The sequence below is a fragment of the Ursus arctos genome, unplaced genomic scaffold (genome assembly GCF_023065955.2).
Source record: "Ursus arctos isolate Adak ecotype North America unplaced genomic scaffold, UrsArc2.0 scaffold_20, whole genome shotgun sequence".
Taxonomy (NCBI): Eukaryota; Metazoa; Chordata; class Mammalia; order Carnivora; family Ursidae; genus Ursus; species Ursus arctos.
Genome location: NW_026622875.1, coordinates 50765012 through 50790332, shown reverse-complemented (window position 1 = coordinate 50790332; position 25321 = coordinate 50765012). Strand labels below are relative to the sequence as shown.

General features: G+C 55.2%; 1 protein-coding gene across 2 annotated transcripts; it reads right to left on the bottom strand.

Annotated features, from left to right (window-relative positions):
* Nucleotides 1-139: 139 nt before the first annotated feature.
* On the bottom strand, nucleotides 140-23414 carry PLCD1 (phospholipase C delta 1). 2 transcript variants are annotated; one of them, XM_026496729.4, is made up of 15 exons: nucleotides 23246-23414; nucleotides 14751-14915; nucleotides 11148-11376; nucleotides 4146-4275; nucleotides 3822-4053; nucleotides 3020-3221; nucleotides 2781-2925; nucleotides 2554-2703; nucleotides 2302-2460; nucleotides 1941-2100; nucleotides 1638-1754; nucleotides 1072-1250; nucleotides 850-982; nucleotides 624-773; nucleotides 140-498 (listed from the first exon to the last, which is right to left on the bottom strand). In XM_026496729.4, exons 1-15 carry the CDS (start codon nucleotides 23277-23279, stop codon nucleotides 413-415), a joined length of 2271 nt encoding a protein of 756 aa, XP_026352514.2. In that variant the 5' UTR covers nucleotides 23280-23414; the 3' UTR covers nucleotides 140-412. The 2 variants fall into 2 exon arrangements, with proteins under 2 accessions (XP_026352514.2, XP_026352513.2); XM_026496728.4 differs by lacking the exon at nucleotides 23246-23414 and adding an exon at nucleotides 18310-18579.
* Between the last annotated feature and the right edge of the window lie 1907 nt (nucleotides 23415-25321).

The following is a 25321-nucleotide window of genomic DNA, read 5'->3' as shown; positions in this document are numbered from 1 at the left end:
GGCAAGTGGAGAGAGAGAGAGAGGTGCTGGGGCTCCTCTCTCCACATACATGCACACGCACGTGCACACACAAACACACACACACACTCGGGTGCCCTTATAGGAATTTTCTGGCATTCCAGTGAAGAGACCACAGGTCTTAGTCTTATCATTTTTATAAAAACCCTCACCCCAGGGCCAGGCCAGAGGGCGGAGGGCTGCAGTGTTTGTCCTAACGGAACTGAGGAGAGCTCCAGGGACTGGGGCTCCTGGGACCCCAGAGACGCAGCAGCACAGACGGTATGTTAGAGCTGAAGGCAGTGTGGGGCCTCTAGCTCCGAGTGAAAGGTCGGGAGCAGCCACACCAGCCCTGTCCCCGGTGGGGACGGAGGGCCTGGCCTGCTTGGGGCAGCCCCCGTCAGAACCCCCAAACCTAGTCCTGGAGAGACACCTTCACAAAGAGGGTGGCGGATGGGTGCTGGTCTCCGTTCTTTGACAAGAGGTGGACATGGCGGTATCCTGGCAGGGGGGATGGGCAGGAAAGAGCACACAGAGAGTTCCTCCGGTCATTCGGTGAGGATGCCTCAAGGGACAATGGCTCTGCCTCCTCCACTTGTCATCCCCTCCCCTCCACATACACTCACCTTGCTTGAGGCTGCCCAAGGGGATGGTGCTCTGGCCGATGAAGTCGTTCTTAGAGGAGGCATCATAATCCTCCACCACAAAGCGCACGAGCGCAAGCTCAGGCACCACCACCTCAAACTCAAACTCCGTGTCCCACCATGGGTTGAACCCTAGGAGTACAAGCCCCACATCAGCAGCACGGACACCAGCTCCAGGGGGCGGGCCCCACCCAGGCCCAGCAAGTACCGTTATTGGTGACCACGGCAGTCTGGCGGCTGGCCACGTCCCGGCCCACACCGTGGATCTCCACGGTCACCTTGGGGTCCACAATTGAATTCTTATTCTTGTTGACTTTTGGCAACTGCTGCCCGGAGATGACCTGAGGAGAGGCCAGGGACAAAGGGCGTTCGGGAATGATAGCAGGGAGGGAGGCCCATGGGCTCCTGTCCCTCCTGTGGCTGGCCATACCCTGACACTGAGTCGCTTCCGGGTCCACCAGGGCCCCTGAGCCAGGGCACGTGAGTTAAAGGTAGAGTTCGGGTCTCGCAGGAAGGCAGGCTTCAGCACATAGCCGCAGGCCCCGTTGTCCCGGAAGCGGCCCTGGTACACATCCATCTCTGGGCCAGGTGTCTGGAAATTCAGGGCCACTGTAGCCAGGATAGAGCAGTCACAGGCTGTGGGCTGGTCTCAGGGGCCCTAGAGCCTAGTCTACTCAGGGCACCCTGAGGCCTTAGGGTCATATGGTGAGGCAGAAGCAGGGTCCAGCACCACTCCAATGCCTCCTGCCCTCCTGCCACCTCACTGACCCATCACACCAGCCTCACATTCCATTTCTGGTGTCAGAATTCAAAGGACTAGTGTGCTAACCATGCGATTTCGGATCCTGCCTTCCTGGCCGGGGGCTATTTCCAAACCGAGACTACCAGCTCCCGAGCCCACAGGTCCCTGTGTCTGGTCCCAGCTGGTCCCCAGAGGCTCCTGACCCCTGGCCCTCTGGACGGAAACCCTCCCCAGGCTGCCTCCCGGCCCCATACCGATCTGGCAGCCCCCATTCCACATCTCCACGGGGCTGTAGTTGGAGGAGTCCGTCCTCCACCCAGCGGGGTAGATCCGGCTCAGGTGACTGACGTTGTGGCGAACGAAGCTGTTTCCTGCAAAGGGGAGGGTGCTCAGACGCGCAGGCCGCCTGGTGAGCCCGAGCCCCCCACCTCTGTCTGGTAGCAACAGGGAGTGCCAACTCTGGGCATGTCCCGGGCAGTGGAGCCAGGCCGGGCCCGGGCCAGTGCAAATGGTCAGGCGGATGGCCAGCACCCTGATGATGCAGGGCTGGGGCTCACCTGATTCTTGGAGCAGTCGGAGGGCGCGGTTCTCAGAGAAGGATGCCATCTCATAGAAAGCCTGCCCTGGGGTGCCAGAGCTGGGGAAGCCCCCAAAGTGGACACTCTTGCAGTAAATGACCATATCGGAGAGCTCCTTCACTAGCCTGAGCTTGTCCTCCTGGGGGCCATGGGGAGGCCCAGGTTAGATTCGGAGGTTGGGGCAGGTGGGCACTGAGAGAGCCAGAAACCCAGACACAGACAGACAGAGAGGGAGACAGACAGAGAGAGGGGGCAGAGGGTCTGAGTGGCAGCCGCAGAGAACCGAGACGATGGGGGAGGGCCCCAGGGCTGCCCCCTCCCCCACTGCTCCCCCTCGAACCCTGGGCTTGCGCTGCACGCGGCTCCTCACGGCCTCGTCCTCCATCTCAGCAGCCTCATCCTCATCCGACACGACAGTGGCTTCAGGGCCACCCTCCCCGCCAGGGGGCAGGAGCCCCCCAAGCTTCTTCCCCTTCAGCAAGATCTTCCCCTTCAGTTGCTAGGAAGGGAGGAGCAGCTTGTCAAGACCCAGCTGGCCTCCCCGCCAGTCCCCCTGCCCTCTCGTCTGGGTACCCCCATGCCCACCGCGAACCTCAGGGGAAGGCAGACTTGTGGTGACCCCATCCAGCGGCCGGTCCAACAGCATGGGGCCCAGGATGGTGCGCAGGTGTCGCGCCATCACACGCTGCTGCTCCAGGCTGCAGTGGTTCTCCAGGGACAGGATGACGGGGTAGGGGGACGCCTGGAGGCCCCAGGGCAGGTTAGGAGGGGGGGCCGCCCCTACCATGGCCCTCCTCACCCGCCAGGGGCGCGCGCAACCTTGAAGGCGTAGTCCCGGATGGCCCTGAGCACGTCGCAGAGGAGGATCTTGGACGTGAAAGTGTAGCCGTGGTAGATGACCGGCTCCTGGTTGGGGCCGTCCCAGCAGTCCAGCTCCAGGCAGCGGCAGCCTTTGCACAACGCCCTGCGGGTAGGCGTGACGGCTAGGCCCTTCGACCCCGCCCCCAGGCCGCCCGGCCCCGCCTCCGCCCCGGCCCCGCCCCCGCCTCGGGCCCCACCGGATGTAGGCTTCGGTGCTGCTGGGCCCCGTGAGCTGGTCTTCCAGCAGGTAGGTGTTGTGCGAGGAGGACATCAGGTAGTGGCTGAGCGGCTGGCTCATGTCCTGGTACACCCGCCGGTGCGCCAGGCTGAAGGCGCTGCCGTCGGCGGACAGCAGGTACATGAGGAAGCCGTCCTTGGTCATCTGCCGCTGCGCCTTGGCTGCGAAGGAGGAGGCCGGCGCCAGTCAAAACCCTTCCGGCAGGGCCAGCCACCTCCAGGAGACCTTCCGGCGCCACTGCTCTGGGAGGGGAGCCCTCTGCTGTCCTTGCCTCCCTGTCCTGAGCTGGTCCTTGATATCTCTCGGAGGGGGTGAGTTTGAGTCAACCATCAGACTGTGACTACCCCACGGTGGGGGCCCTGTCTTCTCCACGGCCCCCCATACTGTGAGGCCCCCTGAAGCCAGAGCCACATCTCCTCCTCCTCTGGGCCTCCAGTCCGAAGCCCCTCCAGGAAAGGGCCCTGACTGTCCATCTCAAAGCCTGGCTCAGGATGGAAGCAGGAAAAGGGTTTGCTTTCTCAGCCTCCTCTCTATTTCCTAGAGGAGGAGTCCACAAAACCCCCTGGAAAAGGAACCAAGAGAGGGGTAGTGATGCTGGAGCCCTGTCTCCCATCTGCTTGCTTTCATGGGGCAAGCAAACACTGACCAGGGTGCCCCCCTTCCCTCCAGCTCCCTATCCTCGGGCTGTAGTCTCCCCAGGGGTCTCCCCGCCCAGTGTGGCCCCAGGGACTGCAGGCCAAAGGCCCCAGCCAGGATCTCACCAGTCTCACTGGGCTCATAGCGCTCAATGAGGGAGAGGGCCAGTGCAGGCCCTGCCGCCTCCTCCCGCTGCTGGTGCTGCAGGAACATCACTAACTGGTCCACTGACAGTGTTGCCCTGGAGCCGGCCGCCTGGGCGAAGGTGCGGTCAATCTCCTGCCGCTGGGTCAGCATCTTGTAGAAGGCCTCGATCTCATCATCCTCCAGAGAGTCCGTCTGGGAGTGGTCACACTCCTGCAAGGCCAGGTGGGCCTGCTCAGAGCAAGCTCCTAACTCGGGTGCGGGGCCCACTGCCCCACGAACCCAGCCCTCAGTCCCTGCCTCACCCTGAAGATCTTCCGGGCGTAGCTGTCATCCACCTGGATGTTGAGCTCCTTCAGGAAGTTCTGCAGCTCCTTGAAGCTCATCTTGTTGTCCTTATTTTTGTCAGCTTTTCGCAAGCAGGAGTGAATCCAGCTGGGCAAGAAGTAAGGAAAGAACCCAGGAGCCCTGATACCCCCAAGGTCCCAACTACAGCCAGGTTTCAAGCCCAGGGTCAACGCCTGGGCCCAGATGGACTGAGGTCACCTACAGACAAAGCCCCTGCAGGCCTGACACACTGCACACCGGCATTCCAGGACAAGACCCCAGGGCCTTTTCCGAGGATGTTACATCCTATTAAGGGGTCTTTTTCCTATTAACTGTCTTTGAACCCTTTCACATTTAAAAAAAAAAAACAAAAACATTTCTTTTCTCACTGTGGAAGAGTTCGCTATAGACAACTTACAAAATGCAGAGAAGTAAACAAACAAATCCCCCATAGTCCTGTCACCCAGGTATAATTCCTGTTAACATTTCAAAGTATGTCCTTCTGGTTTTCAATACATAATTGTTAGACAACTTGACTAAAGCACTTGAAGCTTATTTTACAAGAAACAGCAAACTTGAAGCCACAGAGCAGAAGGTGAGGGCACCAGAAGCAAAACCAAAGCCTGCATCACGCTGTCACGATGCGGGCACTTAGCCCCCACTTTTCCATGATCTCTGGCCCCTCTCCCCTCAGACTTGACCTGCAGAAGTCAAGAAAGACGACCTCCACCTTCCACAGAAATTAAAGAACAAAGACAATGAAAACAATTTTTTAAAAAATGACAGTAGGTTTTTAGAAGTCACACAGGAAACAACATAAAAATGATGCCATGTAAACCTTAAATAATTCTGAGGGTCAAATAAAGAAAAAATAAAGCCATCCAGAAAACACTATAATGACCCTAATAGCCAAATGAGAAACGGCCATAAGCTGACCTTTTGCAAACATTCTCGGTAATCAAAGATACTAACAATTTGCAAGCGAGATGCAATTTCTTAAACTCTAAGATCAGCAGTTGAAAAGTCTATTACCCAGTACAAGGAGGGGTGACGTGCCATGGACACTCCCATCCACCACTTGGGTAAAGGAAATTGTCAACCCTTGGGAAAGTGATGCAGCGATAGAGCTAAAGCTCGGAGCTGTCCCATCACTGGACTCGCTCGTTCCACTTCTGGGAATCTGTCGGTAAGGAGATACTCCTAAATACCGAGGGCTTTTAGAAACATAGTTCTTTGCGATGCCACTTATAGTAGTGAAAGACTGAAAATAAATGTTCCACACTAAAAGAAGGGATCACTAATTTACAGGCATCTACTCAATGGAGTATTACACAGTCACTACAGCTTTTGATGGAGGCTGTACTAACACAGGGAAAGAGTTATGACATACGGTACACAGAAAATGGATATCGGTGTAAGATCTCCACTATTTTTGGCAAATGCATCATTAGGCAAATTGAAATGCAAAAAAGAAGATTGGGGGCAGAACCCACATATTGGCAGTTTCATTTTGTGGGCCTTTAAAACTTCATTCTAGGGCGCCTGGGTGGCTCAGCCGGTTAGGCATCCTACTCTTGGTTTTGGCTCAGGTCATGATCTCAGGGTCATGAGATCGAGCCCTACCTTGGGCTCCACACTCTCAGCAGGGAGTCTGCCTGAAGATTCTCTCCCTCTCCCTCTGCCCCTCCCTGTGCACATGCAGTCTTTCTCTCTAAAATAAATCAATAAATCTTTTTTAAAAATTAAAAAATTAAAAGAAAACTTCATTCTAACATAGCCATATTTTATGTATATATTTACATGAAATAATAATTATGGCAGAATTCCAGGTTAAGAAAAAAAATCAAGTTCAGGGGCGCCTGGGTAGCGCAGTCGTTAAGCACCTGCCTTACGCTCAGGGCGTGATCCCAGGGTTTTGGGATCAAGCCCCGCATCGGGCTCCTCTGCTGGGAGCCTGCTTTTTCCTCTTCCCACTCCCCCTGTTCCCTCTCTCACTGGCTGTCTCTCTCTGTCAAATAAATAAATAAAATCTTTAAAAAAAAAAAAAATCAAGCTCAGAGTGGTCCAGCCAAACATGAAGTCCCCATGAGAATTGTTCGTCAGCAGGCTGGGATGGCTCTATGATCAAGGGCTAGGTAACAAAACCGTCCACCCTCCAGAGGGCACAGGACTGCCAAGGATAAGCCAACGCTACAGAACGGGACTTTTAAGAAAGCTCAAATTCAGGCAGAGGTAGTGTTGAAAAAAATACTTAAAAAATCTATGAAATGCTGAAAAGCACAGAGGAAGGAAACTAACAGAGCTCGAAGTATGTCCCTCGAAGCAGCTGGATAACACTAGCAATGAATAATCAGAAAATGAAATTAAGAAAGGAATTCCAACAAGTAGCCTCAAAATGAATTACAATACTTGGGGGGCGCCTGTGTGGCTCAGTCATTGAGTGTCTGCCTTCGGCTCAGGGAGTGATCCTAGCATTCTGGGATCGAGCCCCGCATCAGGCTCCTCCGCTGGGAGCCTGCTTCTTCCTCTCCCACTCCCCCTGCTTGTGTTCCCTCTCTCGCTGGCTGTCTCTCTCTCTGTCAAATAAATAAATAAAATCTTAAAAAAAAATCGCCAATAAGAACATTACAATTTTTAAAAAATATATAAAAAAAATAAAATACTTGGGAATAAAAATTTTTTTTTAATGTATAGCTTATAGTCTGAAAACTACAAAACACTGTTGAAAGACATTAAGGAAGATCTAAATAAACAGAAAGATAGCCATATTTACAGATCACAAGATTTGATATCATTAAATAGGGAATACTCTCCGGATTGATCTACAGACTCAACCACCCCTATCATAATCATGCTGGCTTCTCTGCAGAAATTGATCCTAAAATTCACATGGAACCTCAAGGCAGCCAGAATAGTCAAAACAATCTTGCAAAAAAAGAACAGGGGCACCTGGGTGCAGCAGTTGGTTAAGTGTCCAACTCTTGGTTTCGTGAGATCAAGCCCTTGGAGTCTGCTTGAGATTGTCTCTCACTCTCCCTCTGCCCCTCCTGCTCCTGCTCCTGCTCTCTCTCTCTCTAAAATAAATAGATCTTTAAAAAAAAAAAAAAAAGAACAAATTTGGAGAACTCACACTTCCTGATTTCTAAACTTACAAAGTTACAGTAACCAAACCATTGTGTACTGGTGCAAGGATAGACATAGATAAATGGAATAAAACTAACAGCCATGAAGATAAACCCTCTTGGGGCACCTGGGTGGCTCAGTTGGTTAAGCATCTGCCTTCAGCTCAGGTCATGATTCCAGGGTCCTGGGATCGAGCCCCTTGTCCGGCTCTCTGCTCAGCGGGGAGTCTGCTTCTCCCTCTCCTTCTGTCCTCTCTCTCTCTCTCTCTCACTCTTGCTCTCTCTCAAATAAAATCTTTAAAAAAGAAAAGAAACCCTCATATTTATGGTCAATTGATTTTTGATGAGGGTGTAAAGACAAGTCAATGAGGAAAGAACAGTCTTTTCAACAAATGGTGCTGGGACAACTACCTATATGCTAAAAAAATGAAGTTGAATCCCCCACATCACACCACACACAAAAAGGAATTCAAAATGAAGCAAAGACTTAAATGTAATAGCTAAAACTATAAAACCTTTAGAAGAAAATAATAAGAGTAAACATTAGTAATTTGGGGTTAAGCGAAACCTTCTTAGACATAACATCAAAAATCACAAGCAACAAAAGCAAAAAGTAGCTGGATTAGACTTCACCAAAACTAAAAACTTGTGCTTTAAATACCATCAAGAAAAAGAAGAGAACCCACAGAATAGGAGAAATTATTTACAAAGCAGAATTATGATGGGACTTATATCTAGCATATATAAACAACTCTTACAACTCAATAATAAGACAAATAGCCCAATTAAAAATGGCACCAGAGACGTAAATAGACATTTCTCCAGAAAAGATACAGGAAAGCAAATTAAAAAAAAATACTCAACAGCACTAATCATTAGGGAAACACAAATCAAAACCACAATAAGATACCTATCAAAACCCAAACCAAACCAAACCAAAAAACCCAGAAAATAACAAGTGTGTTAAGGACTTGAAATCAGAACCCTTGCGCACTGCCGGTGGGAGGATAAAGTAGGTCAGATGCTGTGGGAAACAATATGGTGGTGCCTCAAACAATTCTAAGTAGAATTACCCTGGGATCCAGCGACTCTGCTTCTGGGTATCTACCCAAAAGAACTGCAAGCAGGGTCTCAGAGAGATATTTGTTCAGCCATGTTCACAGCAGCATTATGCACAACAGGAAACAGGTGGACGCAACCCAGATGCCCATCAAAGCATGAATGAAAAGACAATATATAGATAATGCAGACAGTGCATTATTATTCGGTCTTAGAAAGAATGGAAATTGGACACCAGCTACCACATGGATGAACCTTGAGGACATTATGCTAAGTGAAACAAGCCAGTTGCAAAAAGACAAATACTCTGTGATTCTACTTGTCTGAAGTGCCTAGGGTGGTCAAATTCAGAGAGGCAGAAGGTAGAATGGTGGCTGCGGGGGAGGGGGGGTCGGGGCTGGGGAGTGTGGATTGCAGGTGGAAGAATGAGAAATTGTTGTTTAATAGGGATAGAATTTCAGTTTTACAAGATGAAAAGAGTTCTGGAGATGGACCGCATGACAATGGGAATGTACTCAACACGACTAAAATGGTTGAAGATGGGAAATTTTATGTTATGTAGATTTTACCCCAAGTAAAGATTTTGAAAAAATAAATCCATTTAAAAAAGAGCTTAAGAGGGGCGCCTGACTGGCTCAGTGCAACTTTTTTTTTTTAAAGATTTTTAATTTATTTATTTTGGAGAGAGAGAAAGAGCATGTGTGAGCAGGGGGAGGGGCAGAGGGAGCGGAAGAGGGAGGAAATCTCCAACAGATTCCCAGCTGAGCACGGAGCCTGACTTGTGGGGCCCGATCTTACGACCCTGAGATCATGACCTGAGCTGAAACCAAGAGTTGGATACTTAAATGATTGAGCACCCAGGTGCCTCTGAGCATGCAACTCTTGATCTTAGGGTTGTAAATTCAAGCCCCACATTGGCTGTAGAGATTACTTCAAAATAAAATCTTTAAGGGGCGCCTGGGTCGCTCATACAGTTCAGCATCTGCCTTCAGCTCAGGTCATGATCTGAGCCGGCTTCTCCCTCTCCCTCTGTCTGTCGCTCCCCCTGCTTGTACTCTCTCTCTGTGTCAAATAAATAAAATCTTTAAAATAAAATAAAATAAAATAAAATAAAATAAAATAAAATAAAATAAACTTAACAACAACAAAAAGTGGGCAAAGGATCTGACAGATATTTCCTCAAAGGATCTGATAGACATTTCTACAACTGATGGATAAACACATGTAAAGATAGCTGACATCAGTAGCTATCGAGGAAATGCAAATCGAGACCACAATGAAATACCACTTCACACCCACAAAGGTGGCTACGATAAAAAAAAAAAAAAAAAAGCAGTAACAATAGTAACCAGCCTTAGCGAAGATGTGACAAATTGGAACCCTCATAGGCTCCTGGTGAAAATGTCAATTTCCTGGTTGGGAAACTGCAAGTCCTTCAAAAGGTTAAACTTACAGTTACCATAAGGCTTATAAATTCTAGGTATATGCCACACAAAACTTCTGCACCAATGTTCATAGCAGCATTAATGCATAAAAGATCCAGAGTGAAAACGCCGCTGTCCATCAACTGCTGGCTGGATAAATAAGCAGACCGTGGACTATTATTGAGCCACGAGAAGGAACGAAGTGGTGACTCACACTACCACCACAGGGATGTACCTGAAAGACCGGCCCGTGAAAGAAGCCAGTCACTAAAGACTGTGCGATTCCATTTACAGGAGATGTCCAGAAAAAGGCAAACGTAAAGAGCCAAAAACTAGATCAGTGGTTGTCTGCGGCTGGGGGTTATGGGGAAATGGGGCCTGGCTGCCAATGGGTACGGGGTTCTTTTTAAGGTGATGAAGGTGTTGTAAAATTACTTGTAACTTTGTATACACTAAACAGCATTGACGTGGACACTTTAAGCAGGTGAATTACATGGTATGTGAACTGTATGTCAATAAAACTGTCATTAAAATGAAGGAGCTGGACTGGTTCCGCCCTCCTCCTCTGTACCAGAAGCCTGACCACTTTGAATCACAGGCTGGTGTGCTGTTGGGCCTCCAGACTGGGAAGCGAACTTGTTTTAAGCCTACGGGCTGGCCTGCACATGAGGCCCAGGGAAACTTGATCCACTCCCTGAGGAATGGCACTGGGGGTACCATGGCCTTCCAAATTCCGAGAGAAAAAAAAATGTAGTAACTCCAAGAAACATGATTCAAACACTCAGGACTCGGTCTCCCACGGGAGCAGGCTGCTGCCATTAGCAGAACTCCATGCTGGTTACGGGGGGAGAAGAGGGGACATCGGGGGCTGCACTGAGTAGACCAAACAGGGCTCCAGGTACCTTCTCTGCTTCCCTTCCGCTACGGACTGAACTGTGTTCCCCTCAAATTAATATGTGGGATCCCTAACCCCCAATATGATAGCATCTGGGGATGAGTTGTGGGGTGCTTACATGAGGTCATAAGGTCATCAGGTGGAGCCTACATGAGAGAATTAGTGCCCTTATCAGAGAAGACACCAAAGATCTTCTCTCTCTCTCTCTGTCTCTCTCTCTGCCATGTGAGGACACAGTGAGCAGGCAGCCACTCACCAGCCAGAAGAGAGCTCTCACCAGAAGCTGACCGTGCTGGCACCCAGACCTTCGGTCTCTAGCCTCCAGAACTGTGAGAAGATTCATTTCCGCTGTGCAAGCCACCCAGCCTGTGCTGTCGGTATGACGGCCCGAGCGGGGTATCCTCCACACCCAGGCTGCCCTGGCGATGACCACAGCCGGCACCCGCAGGCTGGGCGGACCCGCTGCTGCCGGAAGGATACTGCTGCAGCTTCTGCCTCTGGTCCATGGAGCCCGAGTGGTGGATGATCTTATGCAGGCCCCGCACCCAGTGCTGGGCCTCCGCCGGCGACGGGGAGATGAGGTCTAGCGTGTTGCGCTGGTCCTTGAAGACGATGGAGAAGCAGCGGTCCTCAGGCACATCCCGGGCAAACTTCTCCATGCCCTCCGTGCGGTGGCCCTTCCGCACCTCCTGAATGTCCTCAATGGAGACTGCAAGAAGGGGATAGGTGGCAGAGAGAGCTGTGAGGCCAGTCCCTGCCCCCGGTGTGGCCAAGGCACAGTGTGGGGACACAGAGCTGGGGCGGGAGCTCAGGCCTGGATCCAGAGACAAGGAGGGGGGCAGCAGGATGGACAAGGGGAACGCAAAGGAGGAAGGAGGACAGAGACTGAGGTGGAGGAGGAATGTGAGACACAGGGGAACCAGGGGCGGGGGTGGACAGAGGGAGAGACTGACCCTAGAGAAGGGCACCTGGGACCCCAGGCTCCGCTGTTCCTGGACTGGGAGGCAGGAGGGCCCCTGGGAGAGGACTAGGGCAGGGCAGGGCTTTTAGAGATGGGGAGAGACCATTCTGGAGCTTGGAGCCTGAGGCGGACAGGATACATACCCTCCTAATCACACTTGACTTTGGACCATCTTCCCCTCAGATGGCCCTGAGAGCCCGCGGCCCCTCTCATGACCATGCGGGAGCCTGGAGCCACCCTCCAGCAGCCCTGGCCCCAGGGTGGGGGGGCACAGGAAGAAGTGCTTGTGCTGCAGCATAGACACGACCTAGCCCGGCGTGTGTCCACGTGGGTCCTGACCTCAGGGAACCCCTTGGCAAGAAGAGTATGGGAAGGCTCTTGCTCTCTAGGACCCCAAGAGGTGCCCTTAGGGGTCTGAGAGAGTACATCATTCTGCCCTTAGGAACTGGGGGGAGAGCCGTCCTGTCACACCCCAGCCTTCCAAGCTTCAGAGAGCAGCAAGGCCCTTGCCCTCCACCCCCACCTCCAGGGTGCCCTTCCTGGCCTGGATGGCAGCCAGTCCCACCAGCTGGGCTCATGCTAAGCTGCCCAGCATCCAGGTCCAGGCTCTGCCCCTGCTCCACCTGTGTCCTGAGCCATCCACATCCATCTGTCCTGGGTCCTAGACCAGCTCCAGCTGCAAGCTCACCCGTCCTCCCCATGCCTGCCTGAGCTCTGAGTGCCCAGAGGCCTCCTAGTCACCCACAAGCCCCACGTGAAGGGATGTGCCCAGCCTGGGCAGCAGGCTCCCAGAGTGGGACATGTGAGCCCGGGCCATCTGGGGTGCAGGGGATATCCCTGCTTAATCCCTCTGCCCACAGCCTCCTGTGCCTGCTAGGCCCAGGCCAGCCCCCGCTGCCCCGGGCTGGGAGTGAAAACAGGAAACCTGAGCCGGGCAGCTCCTGGCCAGCACCCCCACCCACGCCAGAGAGAAAGTCCAGATGCCTGCCCTGCTGATAATGCCTTGTCTGCCTCTGGGAGCCAGAGTGGAGGGAGTGGAGTGGTGGCAGGATCAGGGGAAACTTAGGGAGGAAAGAGCAGAGAGAACTGGGGGCGCTGCTCCACTCCTTCACCTGGCCTCAGTTTCCCCGAGGGTAGAGCGCATCTCGGGACAACTGTCTCACTGCTCACACAGAGAAGGGAAGCAGCCAACAGGCATGCTCAGCCTGAGAGCCGCCTCAGTGTGTCTGACATGGAACAGAGCCTCTTCTGGCCACATTCCTCACCTGAGCACACCGGAGCCCGACCCCGCACCTCTCACCCCTGCAGCCCCTCTGGTCAGGTGCAGGACGCTCACTCATGCCCCTTCCTCATTCTCGCCCCTGCACCTTTGCTCACACTGGTCTCCTGCCTGGAATGCCTCTCCTGCTCTTGTGCTCTCAGCCCTCCCAGCATGAGGGGCTCATCTCTCCAGCCCCCATCCCTACTCTTGTCTCTGCCCCCAGGCCCGCCACCAAGTGCCAGGGAACCAGGCATATGTACTGGCTGGTGAAGGGGGGGCGTCTCTCAGGAATCCCCAGAGCTCAGAGAGCAAGACGTCCGTTCCCACCGTGCCGCCCCCCACCAGCATCTAACAGGAAGCCCCATATCAGGGCAGAGACCTATGAAGGAGTCTGGCTGGTGCCACTGACAGAGGTGAGGTCTGGGTCACTCTCATGCTGTGTGACCAACATGCACTCTGGTTTTTGAAGACTACCGTAGGCTCTATCTGCTTTAACCCTACCCTGCCTTGCTCGGAAACCTTCCATGGCCCACAGCCCCAACGCCCCAGCCTAGCTCTCCCCCTCTGACCCTGCTCCTGTCCTGCCTCACCTCTGACCCCGCTACAGGCCACACGGCCAGCAGGCAACACCTCAGATTTCTACCCAGCGTCCTGAGGCCCGGGCAAACCCTGCCTGGGCACCTCCCCTTCCTCCTGTCCCCTCTCTCATCCAGAGCCTGTCACCTGTGTCTGATCGCAGTCCCCAGTGGGGTGCCCCTGCCCCATCCCCCCTCCCCGCCATGGCAAAGGCAGGGGTGTGGGTTGGGTGAAATCCAGCTTCGATGATCTTTCCACATTGTCCAATATAACAGCCACCAGCCACACGTGGCTATTTAAATATAAAGTAGCTAAAATTCAATGAAGTTAAGAATTCAGTTCCTCGGTCACACTGGCCACATTTCAACTGCTCAATGACCACGGGTTGCTAGAGGTGCCCATACTGGACAGCACAGATATAGAACATTTCCATCACCAAAGGAAGTTCTTTCGGGTAGCATTGGTCTAACATTTTCCCACCAAGTAAAGATGCAGCAGGGACCTCTCATTTTATAGAACCCTTAGGGCATTCTGTGTTACAAGGCAGCTAGTCAGCACAGCTTTCTCTGAGAGGCCTGCTGGAGGCACTCTTCATTTGCAGGCCTGAGCCTTGGGTTCCTGGGCCTTTTCCAAAGCTTCCAGAAAATCCTCAGACCCAACACCCTCAAGGGAGCTGCCCAGCTAAGGCCTCTCTCCACTCCACCCTACCTCTTTGCTATGGCCCCAGTCCCAGGAAAGAACTGCCTCCTGTGGCCCCACCTCATATCCTGGCCACTGAAACCAGGAAGGGCCTTATCTGCCCCCGGACTTTGGGCTTGGCTTTTGACCTCACTACACCTGATACACCTGGAGTCCTAATCCACCCAACTTCCCTCCTTTCCACATCTGTCTGGGTGGATACCCTGTGAGTTCAGACAATACTGTCCAGCCACCTCCCTACTTCTGAGCCTGGCTTTCCCACCTGTGGTCACAGTATGCATCCCTACCCCCAAAAGGCTTCAGCCTCTCCATCTCTGGTCCTCCATGACTAACTTCTCTGGCCCAGACTGGGCCTCATTTGCCCTATCGGTGATCTAACTAACTCTTCTCCCCTACCCTTGCCAGCTTCAGTTCCCCATATCTGGTCCTTGTTGTGTGACCGACCCGGGCCCCACCAGGCCAGGCCTGGGTTTCCCTATTTGTGGTCCTGGTCCAGGATCGACCCCCCCGCCTCACTGTGCCCTCCCCCAGCCCGCAAGCACAAGATCCACACTCTGCTCCCACCCCGCAGCCCTGGGACACTCACACAGGTGGGACTCCGGGGTCCGCATGACCTTGCGGGACTCCTGCCAGATGGTCTTGCAGTCTTCCTGCAGCTTGTAGAAACGCTCTCTCCGCCATGAGTTGGACTTCACCTTCAGGAGCTGGCTGCCCTTTAGCAGTACCTGTAGGTCCTCATCATCCTGTAGACCTAGGGGGCAGAGCTGGTGAGATGCCACTTCTCCTGGTGTCCCTGCTGCCCCAAGCCCCATGCTAGCTACTCCCACCTCTGGACCCTCTCGGAGAAGGGTCCCACTTCTCACCAGCCTCACCCTTTGTTCCCCATTCCCTTCTCCCACCTTCACCCATGCTCCAACCTGATCCTGGAGCCCTGCCTCCTCCAGGAAGTCATCTCTGATTGCCAGCCAAGGCCAGGCAAACCTTAGGACACCCACCCACTCAAGGCTACACTTTTTATACCATGACCTGCCATCCACAGCTAAATGGACAAGGGGAAGCACTAATTCAAGAACATCTGGCTCCTGGGGAACCAGATACTGGGAAATGGCCTGGCTTGCAAAACAAAGTGTGCCCCTCCTGGTCATACTTCCTTCAGATCATACAGAGTGATCTGAAGGAAGCCAGGACCAAAATATCAGGCCGAGCAGGAAAGAAAAGGTCCGGAGATAACAGCAGTTGTAGGTCTTGGTGTCAACACTGTGGTTGCTGTAGGACCCTTGTGCCCATCCCTGGCACCCTCACCCCTGCTGCCCCCACCCTGACTTCCACCTGCTTGAGAAGGGCTCTGATCCTTGCCCCCAGAAGAGACAGATGAGCCCACTGTGGCCTGGGTTTGGCCTCTGGGATGCCCCTGGGTCTCCCTGCCCATCCTGTGTCTGAGTGTCCTGGGTCTGGGACCCTCGCGTATAACAGCCCTAAGGCACAGTGCAGCCTTCTCAGCAGCTGAGGCAGGACCCGGCCCAGGGTCCTAAGTGAGGACCAGACTGTGGCTGCATGGCCTCTCCTGCCCAGCTGTCTTCAGAGACCCAGGCTGGCCTCCGAGGCACAGGCTCCCAAAGATACAATGCCCTTTGTCCTAACAGGCTCAAGCAGAGGTACCCCAAGGGCACTGGGCCTGGCCTCCCAGGAACCCTCATCCCCAAGCAGAGCCTGTATTAACTGTGATAAATGAGAGACCACTCCCCACCTCAATGATTCATCAATACAATGTAGAGATAGATGCGTCTAGATCCCTATCTCTCAGCTGAGCCCCATGCAGTCCAGCAGCCAGCTCTGCTCAGAGCCAGGTGGCCATCTCACCTCACTCTGTCCCCACAACTAAAACTATGTGGCCGTTCAGCAAGCTTTATCCTTCTGCTCCAGCAGAGCGGTGGCATCAGGGACCGTGTGCGTGCAGTCTAGGGGGCCTGTGACTAGGCCTATAAGCTTTGCTTTTCCGAGCCCAGATCCACAGCCCCTGATAGGCTCTCCAGCTTTATCCATGCCCCTGCTGCCCCCGCCCCACCAGCCTGCCCCACACGCCCACAAGACCCAGGGAAACTTCTGGACTGTTTCCCCAGGCTTCAGCCACCCATACCCTCTCTATCCCTCCCCAGTCTCCTGCCTCCACTAGGGACAGAGCCCAGTGCTAATAACCCCCCACCCCACCCCATGGCTTTAGGCAGCTCCCCTCCCCCGTGCCTCTGTTTCCCCATCAGCACAGGGTGAGAACAGTGTTGGGAGAGGCATCTGCAGGCCTCTTCAGAGGTGACGGTCTGATCTGCCCTCTTCTTCCTTTGTCCCAAGTCTCCCCACACTTCTGGGAGACCCCTCGGTCTTAGTATAGATGAGCAGCCTCCCTTCAGCCCCAGCAGAGGTTCAGTGGAGGAGAAGGGGGCTTGCAGGACATCCTGCTGTGTCTGTGGTACTTGGAGCAAGAGGAAGGGGAAGGGAGTTCCCAGATGCCAGAAGAGAGTCCCTCAGCCTCTGCTGGGGCATTCCATTGTCCTTTCTGAGGCTGAGGTGTAAACTGGCAGGGGCATCTCCTTACCCTGTGCCTGCCCCCTGCCCCCCAAGCTGGGCACTCGTTAGGGCAAGCCACTGCCAACAACACAGATGGTAACGGGGAGGGGGTTGGAAAGCAGAAGGTGAGCCCCACCCTCCGGTCCTGGAAAACACCGTAGGGAGATGACATGTTCATCCTGTCCTGGAGCCAGGCTGTGGCCTTGTCTGCAGTCAGGCAGAGATAAGTCCCCTGGCTGCCGACATGGCTTCCGGAACACGGACCTCAGCCCCAAGGTGGGCCTGGATAATGGCCGCTGCCTTCTGCGCCATTAGGGAACTAGGGCAGGCACCCCCACCTCTGAGTCTCATCTGTAGCCAGCCCTTTTATTTCTGAGGCCGCTGGGCTGCCCGCCTCGCCACCCTTGCTCCCTCAGCACTCGTCGCCCAGCCCGCTCACTCAGCTTCAGTACCCTCTCCTCCTGTGGGAGGGTGGTGGTAAGGGGCCTCTAACCTCAGGGGCCCCTGGGCTGACCTGGCAGCCTCACCAACCCACTCAGGCTAGCCGCACACAGTGACGTGGCCATGTGGAAGAGGGCAGAAGGTGTGCAGGTGCTAACAGGAGGCTGGGGGGGGGGGGCTGGTGCCAGGAGTTCTGCCCCTGTACAGAGGGTGACGCATAATGGAGACAGACTGGGTCTGGGCCCCACAGCCATACAGTTACACGCTGCCACACTCGACACACAGTGCCGGAACATCGTCACAATGATAATCACAGCAGCCACCATAACATTCATGGGCAATATTTGAATAAGACACTGTTCTTAGCATATGTATTTAATCCCCCCAACAACCCTATGAGGAAGGCACTATCATTATTCCCATTTTACAGATGAGGAAACTGAAGTTCAAGGAAGTTACATGGTGGAGTCAGGACTCCAAAGCCTGCCCAAGGGTTCGTGCTAGGAAACATTACCTTATGCAAGTCACCGCTCAGGCCCACTGAGTAATGTCAGAAAATCCACATAATACATACTGTGACACAGAATCAGTCACCCGGTCACCCACTGTCAATCTGTCTCCCACAGTCACTCAGGGCACAGGATAACACTGGACCACACACAGTCACACTGGTGCCACAATGTCACACACTTGGTTACACAGCATTACACATCATCATTACCACACAGTGCTCCACGTACCACATGAAGGACAGAATCACCACTAGGTTACACACTGGGTCACCCGCTGTCACACTTGTCATTCACACTTGCACAGCATCACTGGATCACATAGTCTCAGAAAATCATCTCACTGGGTTACACAGTCATGCCAGTTACACACTGAGCCACATAACTAGTAGTGCCTCAGAAATCTGTAACAGGAGGGGTTGGGGTGGGGGGCTTAGGAGGGGCTCAGGGAGATCAGGAGAAGTAACCAATCCCCCGGAAAACACTACATGCCACGCCTACAAACACAATCCCACAGTGGGTCTCACTCACAGAGGTACTAAACAGTTCCAATAAAAGGATCAAAGGAACATAAGTCTACATCCTGCCCCAGCAGCCTTCCCAGCAGAGCTCGGTGCCCCCTGCGTCCCTTACCCAGCCTCTGCCCATTGAGCGCTGCCACCTTGAGGCTCTGCTCCTGCAGGTAGAGCTCTCTGGAGCGGCTCCGGCTCGGGATTCCTAGGCATTGCATGACGCTCCGCACTGCCTCTGCGCCACCGAGCCTGGCCCCGACAGCGCAGCGTCTAGAAAGCCCTGGCAGTGGGGGCGGAACCACCGCCCGGGAGGGGAGCAGGGGCGGAGTCCGGGCGTGGAGGGGCGGAGTGAGAACCCAGAAGGAGGAGCCAACCTGGAGGGGCGGAGCCTCAGCCCTAGAGGCGGGGCGTGAGAGAAATCAGGGCTGAAAGGGGCGGAGACAGACCCTAGGAGACGTGGCCAGTCCCGGAGGGGCAGGATCTTTGCCCCCGGGAGGTGCGGCAAGGGCGGACTCCAGGAGGGGAAAGGAGGAGCCAGAACCCAAGAGACGGAGGGACAAATCTGTAATCCAGGAAGCAAATCAGTGGCGAAAGCCAGAGCCCAGAAAGCGGATAGGGGGCAGAGCCACAGCCCCAAAGGTTGGGGTAGGAGGCGGGGGAAAGAAGCAGAGTCTGGGAGGCGACGTGGAGGCAGAGCCTCCCTCAGGAAGCCGACCGGGGGCGGAACCAGGGCCCAGAGGGCGAACCGAGGGAGGGCCCCGCACTGAAAATGCGGGGTTCGGGCAGGGAGGGGCGGAACCTCTGCTTTGGAGGCGGTGTCCCACCAGGGGGCGGTGTCCAACCGGGGGCGGAGCCCGAGTCGCGAATTCGAAACACCTGCTGGGGGCCGGGCTGAGGACCCGAAGCTTGAGTGAGATGGAGCAGAGGAGGGGAGATCGGGAAGCGGCGGCCTGGGTGGCCAAGTCTAAGAGGACGGGATGGGGCGGGGTCAGACGGAGCAGGGGATGGAGCCTGGGGCAGACCACCAAGCCGGCCAAATATTTTACTTCAATTACTCAACGAATTCATTGTAATTCAGCTGGCTGTTGCCTCACAGGCCGACCTATTTCCTTCTCACAGTTTCTCCACCCGAGTGGGGTAATCTCCAAGGTTCCAAATGCGAACGGAATTCTTGAAAAAAAGGCTGATCTTAAAAATGAGTCCATTAACTCAGGCTTGCTTTGAATAGACGAGAACTACTGCAACTTTATACAAAACTGTGCTGCCAGTGTGCTCGGGAACAGTGGGACCTTTCATTAAGTTACAACTTCTCTTTCATGCACCCAGCCCCTACTGTGTGCCAAGGTCAGGACACCACCCAGAGGCCTGACTCACCCCTCTCTTTGACTCTCTGCCTCCATTCGTCTCACTGCTGCTCCAGTCACCAGCACTGGCAGTGAGTCACCCGCAAAGCCAGCCATTAGCACGGCCAAGCAAAGCAACACTAACAATAAACTGAAGCACAGAGTGACTCGCCTAAGGTCACGCCACAGAGAATAAATCACGAGAATGCGTGTTAGTGTAGATGAGCTGAAATACGGGCACAAACAACTTGTTCTTCATTTGGAGGGGGAGGAGGCAGAGGGTAAGGTGAACCTGTTTTAGAGAAACCACAGGGGGTTCTCATCCAGAGGACCAAGGACCCCCCCCCCCGCCCCCGCCGCCCTCCCACCGCCCCACGCCAAGGACCTAATGGATAGAATCACATCTCAATATAATTTGCTTCCTTTGAATTCACATATATTTTATTTTATGCATTTAAAAACATGACCCTGGGACGCCTGGGTGGCTCAGTCCATTAAGTGGTTAAGGTCTGCCTTCCGCTCAGGTCATGATCTCAGTGTCCTGGGATCCAACCCCCACCCCCCCATCATCTGGCTCCCTGTTGAGCTCCCCGCTTCTCCCTCTCCCTCTGTTCCTCCCCCTGCTTGTGCTCTCTCTCACTCTCATGCTCTCTCTCAAAATAAAAATAATTAAACCTAAAAAATTAAAAACATGACCGGGGGGGGGGGGTTCCACAGGCTTCATCTGACTGCCAAAGGAGCCTACGACACAAAATGTTAAGATCAGTGTGGATCAGTGTGTGTCTGTGAAGAATGGGTCTGGAACCCCAGGGACAGTTTTGAAACATAACTGAGGTGAGTAGGGGGCTCACCCCAACTTGCTATGATGGCTCTGCAACCATTATCTGTTGGGGGCACTGCTTTTTTGCCAACCTAGAGCCCCTATGCCCATTCGTGCTTTCTCCTCACAGCGTCCCCTGTAAATTGGGTGTTGCTATGCCGTGGGTGGAAAAAAAGGGCCCAGAGAGGCAAAGGGACGTGCTCAGAGTCACAACATTTATAAATAGAGGCCAAAAGAGGCCTGGAGCTCAGGTCTCCTGGGGCCAAGATGAGGCCCCTCCTATAGCCAGCCTTCCACTTCTACAAATGCCAGATTTGACAGTGGGGCAGGATGGATCTGGGGTAAGTAAAGTGAGTGACGGCGGATGTTCAGTGAGGGGAGGGCCTGGGAGGTAGTGGCCTTTGGGCACATGTGGAGACCTGCCTGCGAGGCCAGCGCAGGCCTGGCGAGAAGGGAGACAGCAGAGGTGGTGGAGGAGGGGGAGGAGGCCAGGGGACTGGAGCATCAGTCTGAGGGCTTCAGAGACAACAGAAGGAGCCCTTTGGTTCTTGAGCCCTGTTCTGGGCACATTTTTCCCAGCAAGTGACTCCTTTTTGGTGCCTCCCTCATCTCCCAGGAATGCACAGGGCATGATCACTTGGGGGTGGTCCTCCTACAGGAACACAGCCCCTACCGAGTGCTGGGTGCTGTTCCCATTGCCTTATATGTATGACCTCATTCAGTCCTCACAGCAAGCCTATGAGGTAGGTAGGGTTCTTGTCCCCTATTTTACTGAGGAAACTGAGGCACCAAGAAATCAAAGGATTTGTCTACAATGAAAAAGTCAAGGCTTGAACTCAGACAGTCTGCCTCCAGAACCCACGTATGTAGGCTGCACTGTATGCAGAACCCTCCACTGTGGACTACCCTGCGTCTGCACGCATCCGGGGTGAGGACGTAAGCGACATCTCCTATCTAGGGAGGCTCTGCCACAGACTGCCAACTGCCCAAGCCACATGTTTGGTGCTGTGGGGCCCCAAATAGGAAAGGGGTACGGCCTCTCCAATGGAAGTGTGGACACCCTGGAATAGCACCAGGCACAGTGACAACCCCTCCCCACCATCAACTTCCCTTGCTGGGTTCTTGCTTCCTGATCTGGTTTGCAGGAAGGACAAAGGCAATTAAGGGAGTTAAGTCTGGGTGATGAGCTAGAAGTGGCAGGGCCTACAGGGAAAGAGCTTGGGGTTGCAGTGGTTCTGCTGGTCCCGCAGGAAGGGCTGGATGGACAGAGTGAGGCATTTGGGAGGCAGGTCTCAAACAGAATGGGCCAAACCCATGCCACAGTGCCTCCACGTAGCTTCCTCTCCAGGGAAGACACCAAGGGACAAAGACTGGACAGAGGCACAGATGCCTGAGGGGGAGTCCGTTCCAACATGAGCTGTGCCAGAGGCGACCAGAGGAGACCAGAGGACTTTTAGGAGATCTGAGTGAGAGACAGGCCCAGAAGAGCTGGTAGTTTGCAGAGCAGCACTGACTAAGGGATGATGAGAGAGAAAGCAGAGGTCTCCACTGCAGTCTCCTGAGCCATCCAGACTCCCTTCCTGCCAGTCTGGCAGGAGCATTAAGGACACCTCTGGTCTGAGAGGAGGAAGCACTGGAAGGAGCAGGGATCCCCTGACCCAGCTGGATGAGGTTGCCTTGAGGAGCCCAGGCTAGTGGTGCGAGGGTCACAGCTCTGGCCCCTGAGCAAGGTCTCTTTGGGCCATGGAGACCAGGTCTAGGCCAACGAGGAAACACAACACAGACTAGGGGCTGGCTGAAAGGAACATCTCCTATCCCCCTGAATTCCAGGGGGTCTCTAGTGGGCAGCTGGAGGGCTCTGCCTTTCTCTTTCCCATCTACTATCTTCATATATGGTTTAGATAGACAGGTGGTGGGCACTGAAGTCTCCAACCCCAGGGATACTAGAAAACAGGGAGATATGGTTAAACAGTGATTGGCGTAAGGGGCAGGTTTTGCTGAACTGGCAGATGATCTCAGGAACCAGGAGGGCAAGACACCCTTAAGAGTGAGTTGAGTCGCCAGGCTGGAGCAAAGAGATGCCAGACCAGGTTTGGGGTCCTGACCTGCCAGAAGACCTCCAGGCCCTACAGTGGGAAGCCACTGCTGCTCTTTCTCCTGGAGGGACAGCAATAGGGCAAAGACTGTTCCCCGGCCGGTCAGAGGGACAGAACTCTCGGCTGGACAAAGGGTGGAGCTGCAGGCAGTTCGAGGTGAGACTCGGCCCGTCCCGCCAGGAGGGTGCGCGGAGGGGAGGAGCAGGCTGCTCCTTCCAGCTTGGGCATCGCTGACAGCAGTTACCGCCGCCCAGCCCGACCTCGGCCAACCTTACACACCTCCTCATCTCCTCCCCCCACAACCCCCACTCCCTCCACACCCGCGCGGCCTGACGCGGTCCAGGCACGCCTGGGCTTTGGGGAGCCTCTCCAGCGGGGCCCGGACGGTGTGGGGAGAACTTGGTTATTCGTAGATGCTGGTTCCGTCCCTCTTCGGCCCTTCCGTGCGCGCTGGACCGTGGAACCCAGACTCCGAGACCAGAAAAAGGCAGAATCCTTGAGGCGGAGTCTGGGGGTCGGGGGTCGCTTTCAGCGAAGTCTTCAGATCCGCACCCCACCCCCACCTCCGGCCAGATCTGGGGGACAAGGCTAGAGACGCCCAAGGTCTTGCCTGGCAGTCCCCCCCGGAGAGTCCTGCGCCGAGATTTCCCCAACGCAACAAAGGAGCCGAGAGGCGGGCCCGGGGCGGGGCGGAGGGCGGCCGGAGGAACTGGGGTCCCCGGCCCAGGGCCGGGAACGGCTGCCCGGGGGGTCGGCCCGTGCAGGGTCTGCCCGCACGCCGGCCAGCCAGGAACTCACCATGCAGGGTCAGGAAGTCCCGGCCCGAGTCCATGCCCGACGGGCGGCGCAGCGGGAGGGGGCGCCGCGGACACACGTGCACGGCGACTGCGCCGGCGGCCTCGGGTCCGAGCCGAGTGCGGTGGAGGGACCCGAAAGGACTCCGGTGGGAGGAGACCGGAGGTGGGCCCGGGACACCGCTCCGCCCCCCGGGCCCGCCAACCCGCGCCTCTCCCCGCCCCCTCTTGGGGATCGGGGAGGGCAGAAGGGGGGCCCGTAGCCCGGCCAACCCTGGCTGGGGCTAGTGGGCGCGCCCCGGCCAGAAATAGCCGGATTCCTCCCGCTTCCTCCGCCGCCGCCACCCACAGGCCATAGGCCCTGTCATTACAGCGGGCGGCCCGGCCCCACGCCCTACCCGTGGGCGCGTCTCCGGGTTTGGGATGCCGCTCGAAAGAATCTGGCGTCATTCTGGGAAAGGGACCGTGTAACTTCCGACGCCCAGCCGGGCTGCTGCGAAAGGGAGCCTGGACGTCTGGGCGTCCAGACTTGGCTCCCCGGATCTCTGCTTTCCCTTCTGCAAAATGGGTGCACAGGCATGGGTTAGGAGGTTCTCAGAGAGGTATGCCTGAATCTTGTCCGGAGGAGGGTCCTCTCCTCTCTCGATGGGAAGTTTCTAACCCCAGGAGCGCCTTTGGTGAGGGCTGGGGCGCAGGCAGGGAAAGCTTACAGCAGTTGGGTGCAGGGAGCTCACCTTTGAGCCTCTCATACCTCAGACCCCTGGTGGGACAGTGGTGGGACAGGACCTAGGGGTGGGTTACATCTCCAGGGTCCCTTCTTTGGGTGGCCTCCCAAGGGGCTGTCTGAACATGGGGCCACGAGGCTCCTACATGGAACCCCCCCCCTTACTCCCCCTCAACTCTTGCCACCCAGATACCCTCTTTATAGGGTATCTATATACCCCCAGGGAGAGTCCAGGAATCCTGCTGCCCACCACACTTTGGGAGAGTCCCTTGGGAGAGCCCCCAGAAGGCCTCCCAGCATGAAGGGTGCTGGGCTCACCAGTGGATCACCCAGGCTTCCTGAGGGCTGATAAAGCCATCCTGAGAGTCTGGTAGAAGTCAGTTGGACCCCTCTTGGAGGAGAAGCCCTGACTCACCTTAACCCCTCCTCTTTCTGGTACAACCAGGCCTGGGTGGCGTTGAATACCTCAGGTAGGGATGTAAGCCATGGGGCAGGTCTTCCTATTCTGAGGGTCGAGACTGGGTCAGGACTAGGGACTTCAGAGAGCCCCATCCCTCCATATGCCTCCCCTCCACATAGAGGTTCTAGCCCTTTATCTGGCACTTGTTCCAGTGAGCCCATCCTTCAGTAAGAGTGCCCCCTGGTCCTGGCAGGCCTATCAGAGCCTTCCTTGGTTTCCCTTTCAGTCAGGGATGAGCAAGTCCACACTGGCCGGCCTGACTCTGGAGCCCCAGTGAGGGGGTGGGGGGTGGAGGCAGGGTGGATGAGGCGGTTCTTTCTCTGCCCTCACCTGTCTCCATCTCTCTCTCCGTCCTAGGCTAGGACATATGCCAAAAGGCCTGCCGTCTCGTGGCCTCTGACTTTCCTGGGGGCCTACAAGCCCCTCTACTCAGCGTGTCAGGCCCCTCAAGCCCTGTTCCTCTCCCCAGACAGAGACACAATGAAATTCCGACACCGGCAGTTGCCTTGGCTTCATCTCAAAGCATCATTCCTATTGATCCACGTCACCTCCCAGCTCTGAGCCCCAGGCTCCAAACTAGGGAATTATTTGGGACCGTGGCCTCTCCCTCTGCCCCAGATGCCTCTGGGGTGGGGGCTGCAGCCAGGCTCGTCCTTTACATGCCCCCACCCCTCCCCACACAGGTCCTCTTCTGGCATCGGGTGCAAGCTGGGCTCCTCCCAGGCCCGAGATGGTTAGGCGTGGCTGGCTCAGAGCTGGCACATGTAACCAGGTTCTGCCGGAAAGGAGCGCTGGGCAGCGCCCTGCTTGGAGAAGCCAGGCTGCTGCCCAGCCCTGTGGCTCCGTCTGCTGCACTCCTGCACTCTGCACAGTCCTCACCTCCTCTGTCTGCCCCT

Bases quoted from the DNA above. Each gene is read 5' to 3' on its own strand.
- PLCD1 (XM_026496728.4), bottom strand. From the start codon at position 18,406: ATGCAATGCCTAGGAATCCCGAGCCGGAGCCGCTCCAGAGAGCTCTAC. The intron at 2,461-2,553 runs GTTCGCGGTGGG...CTCCCTTCCTAG, and splicing joins CAAGTCTGCCTTCCCCTGAG to CAACTGAAGGGGAAGATCTT. The intron at 2,101-2,301 runs GTTCGAGGGGGA...CATGGCCCCCAG, and splicing joins GCGTGCAGCGCAAGCCCAGG to GAGGACAAGCTCAGGCTAGT.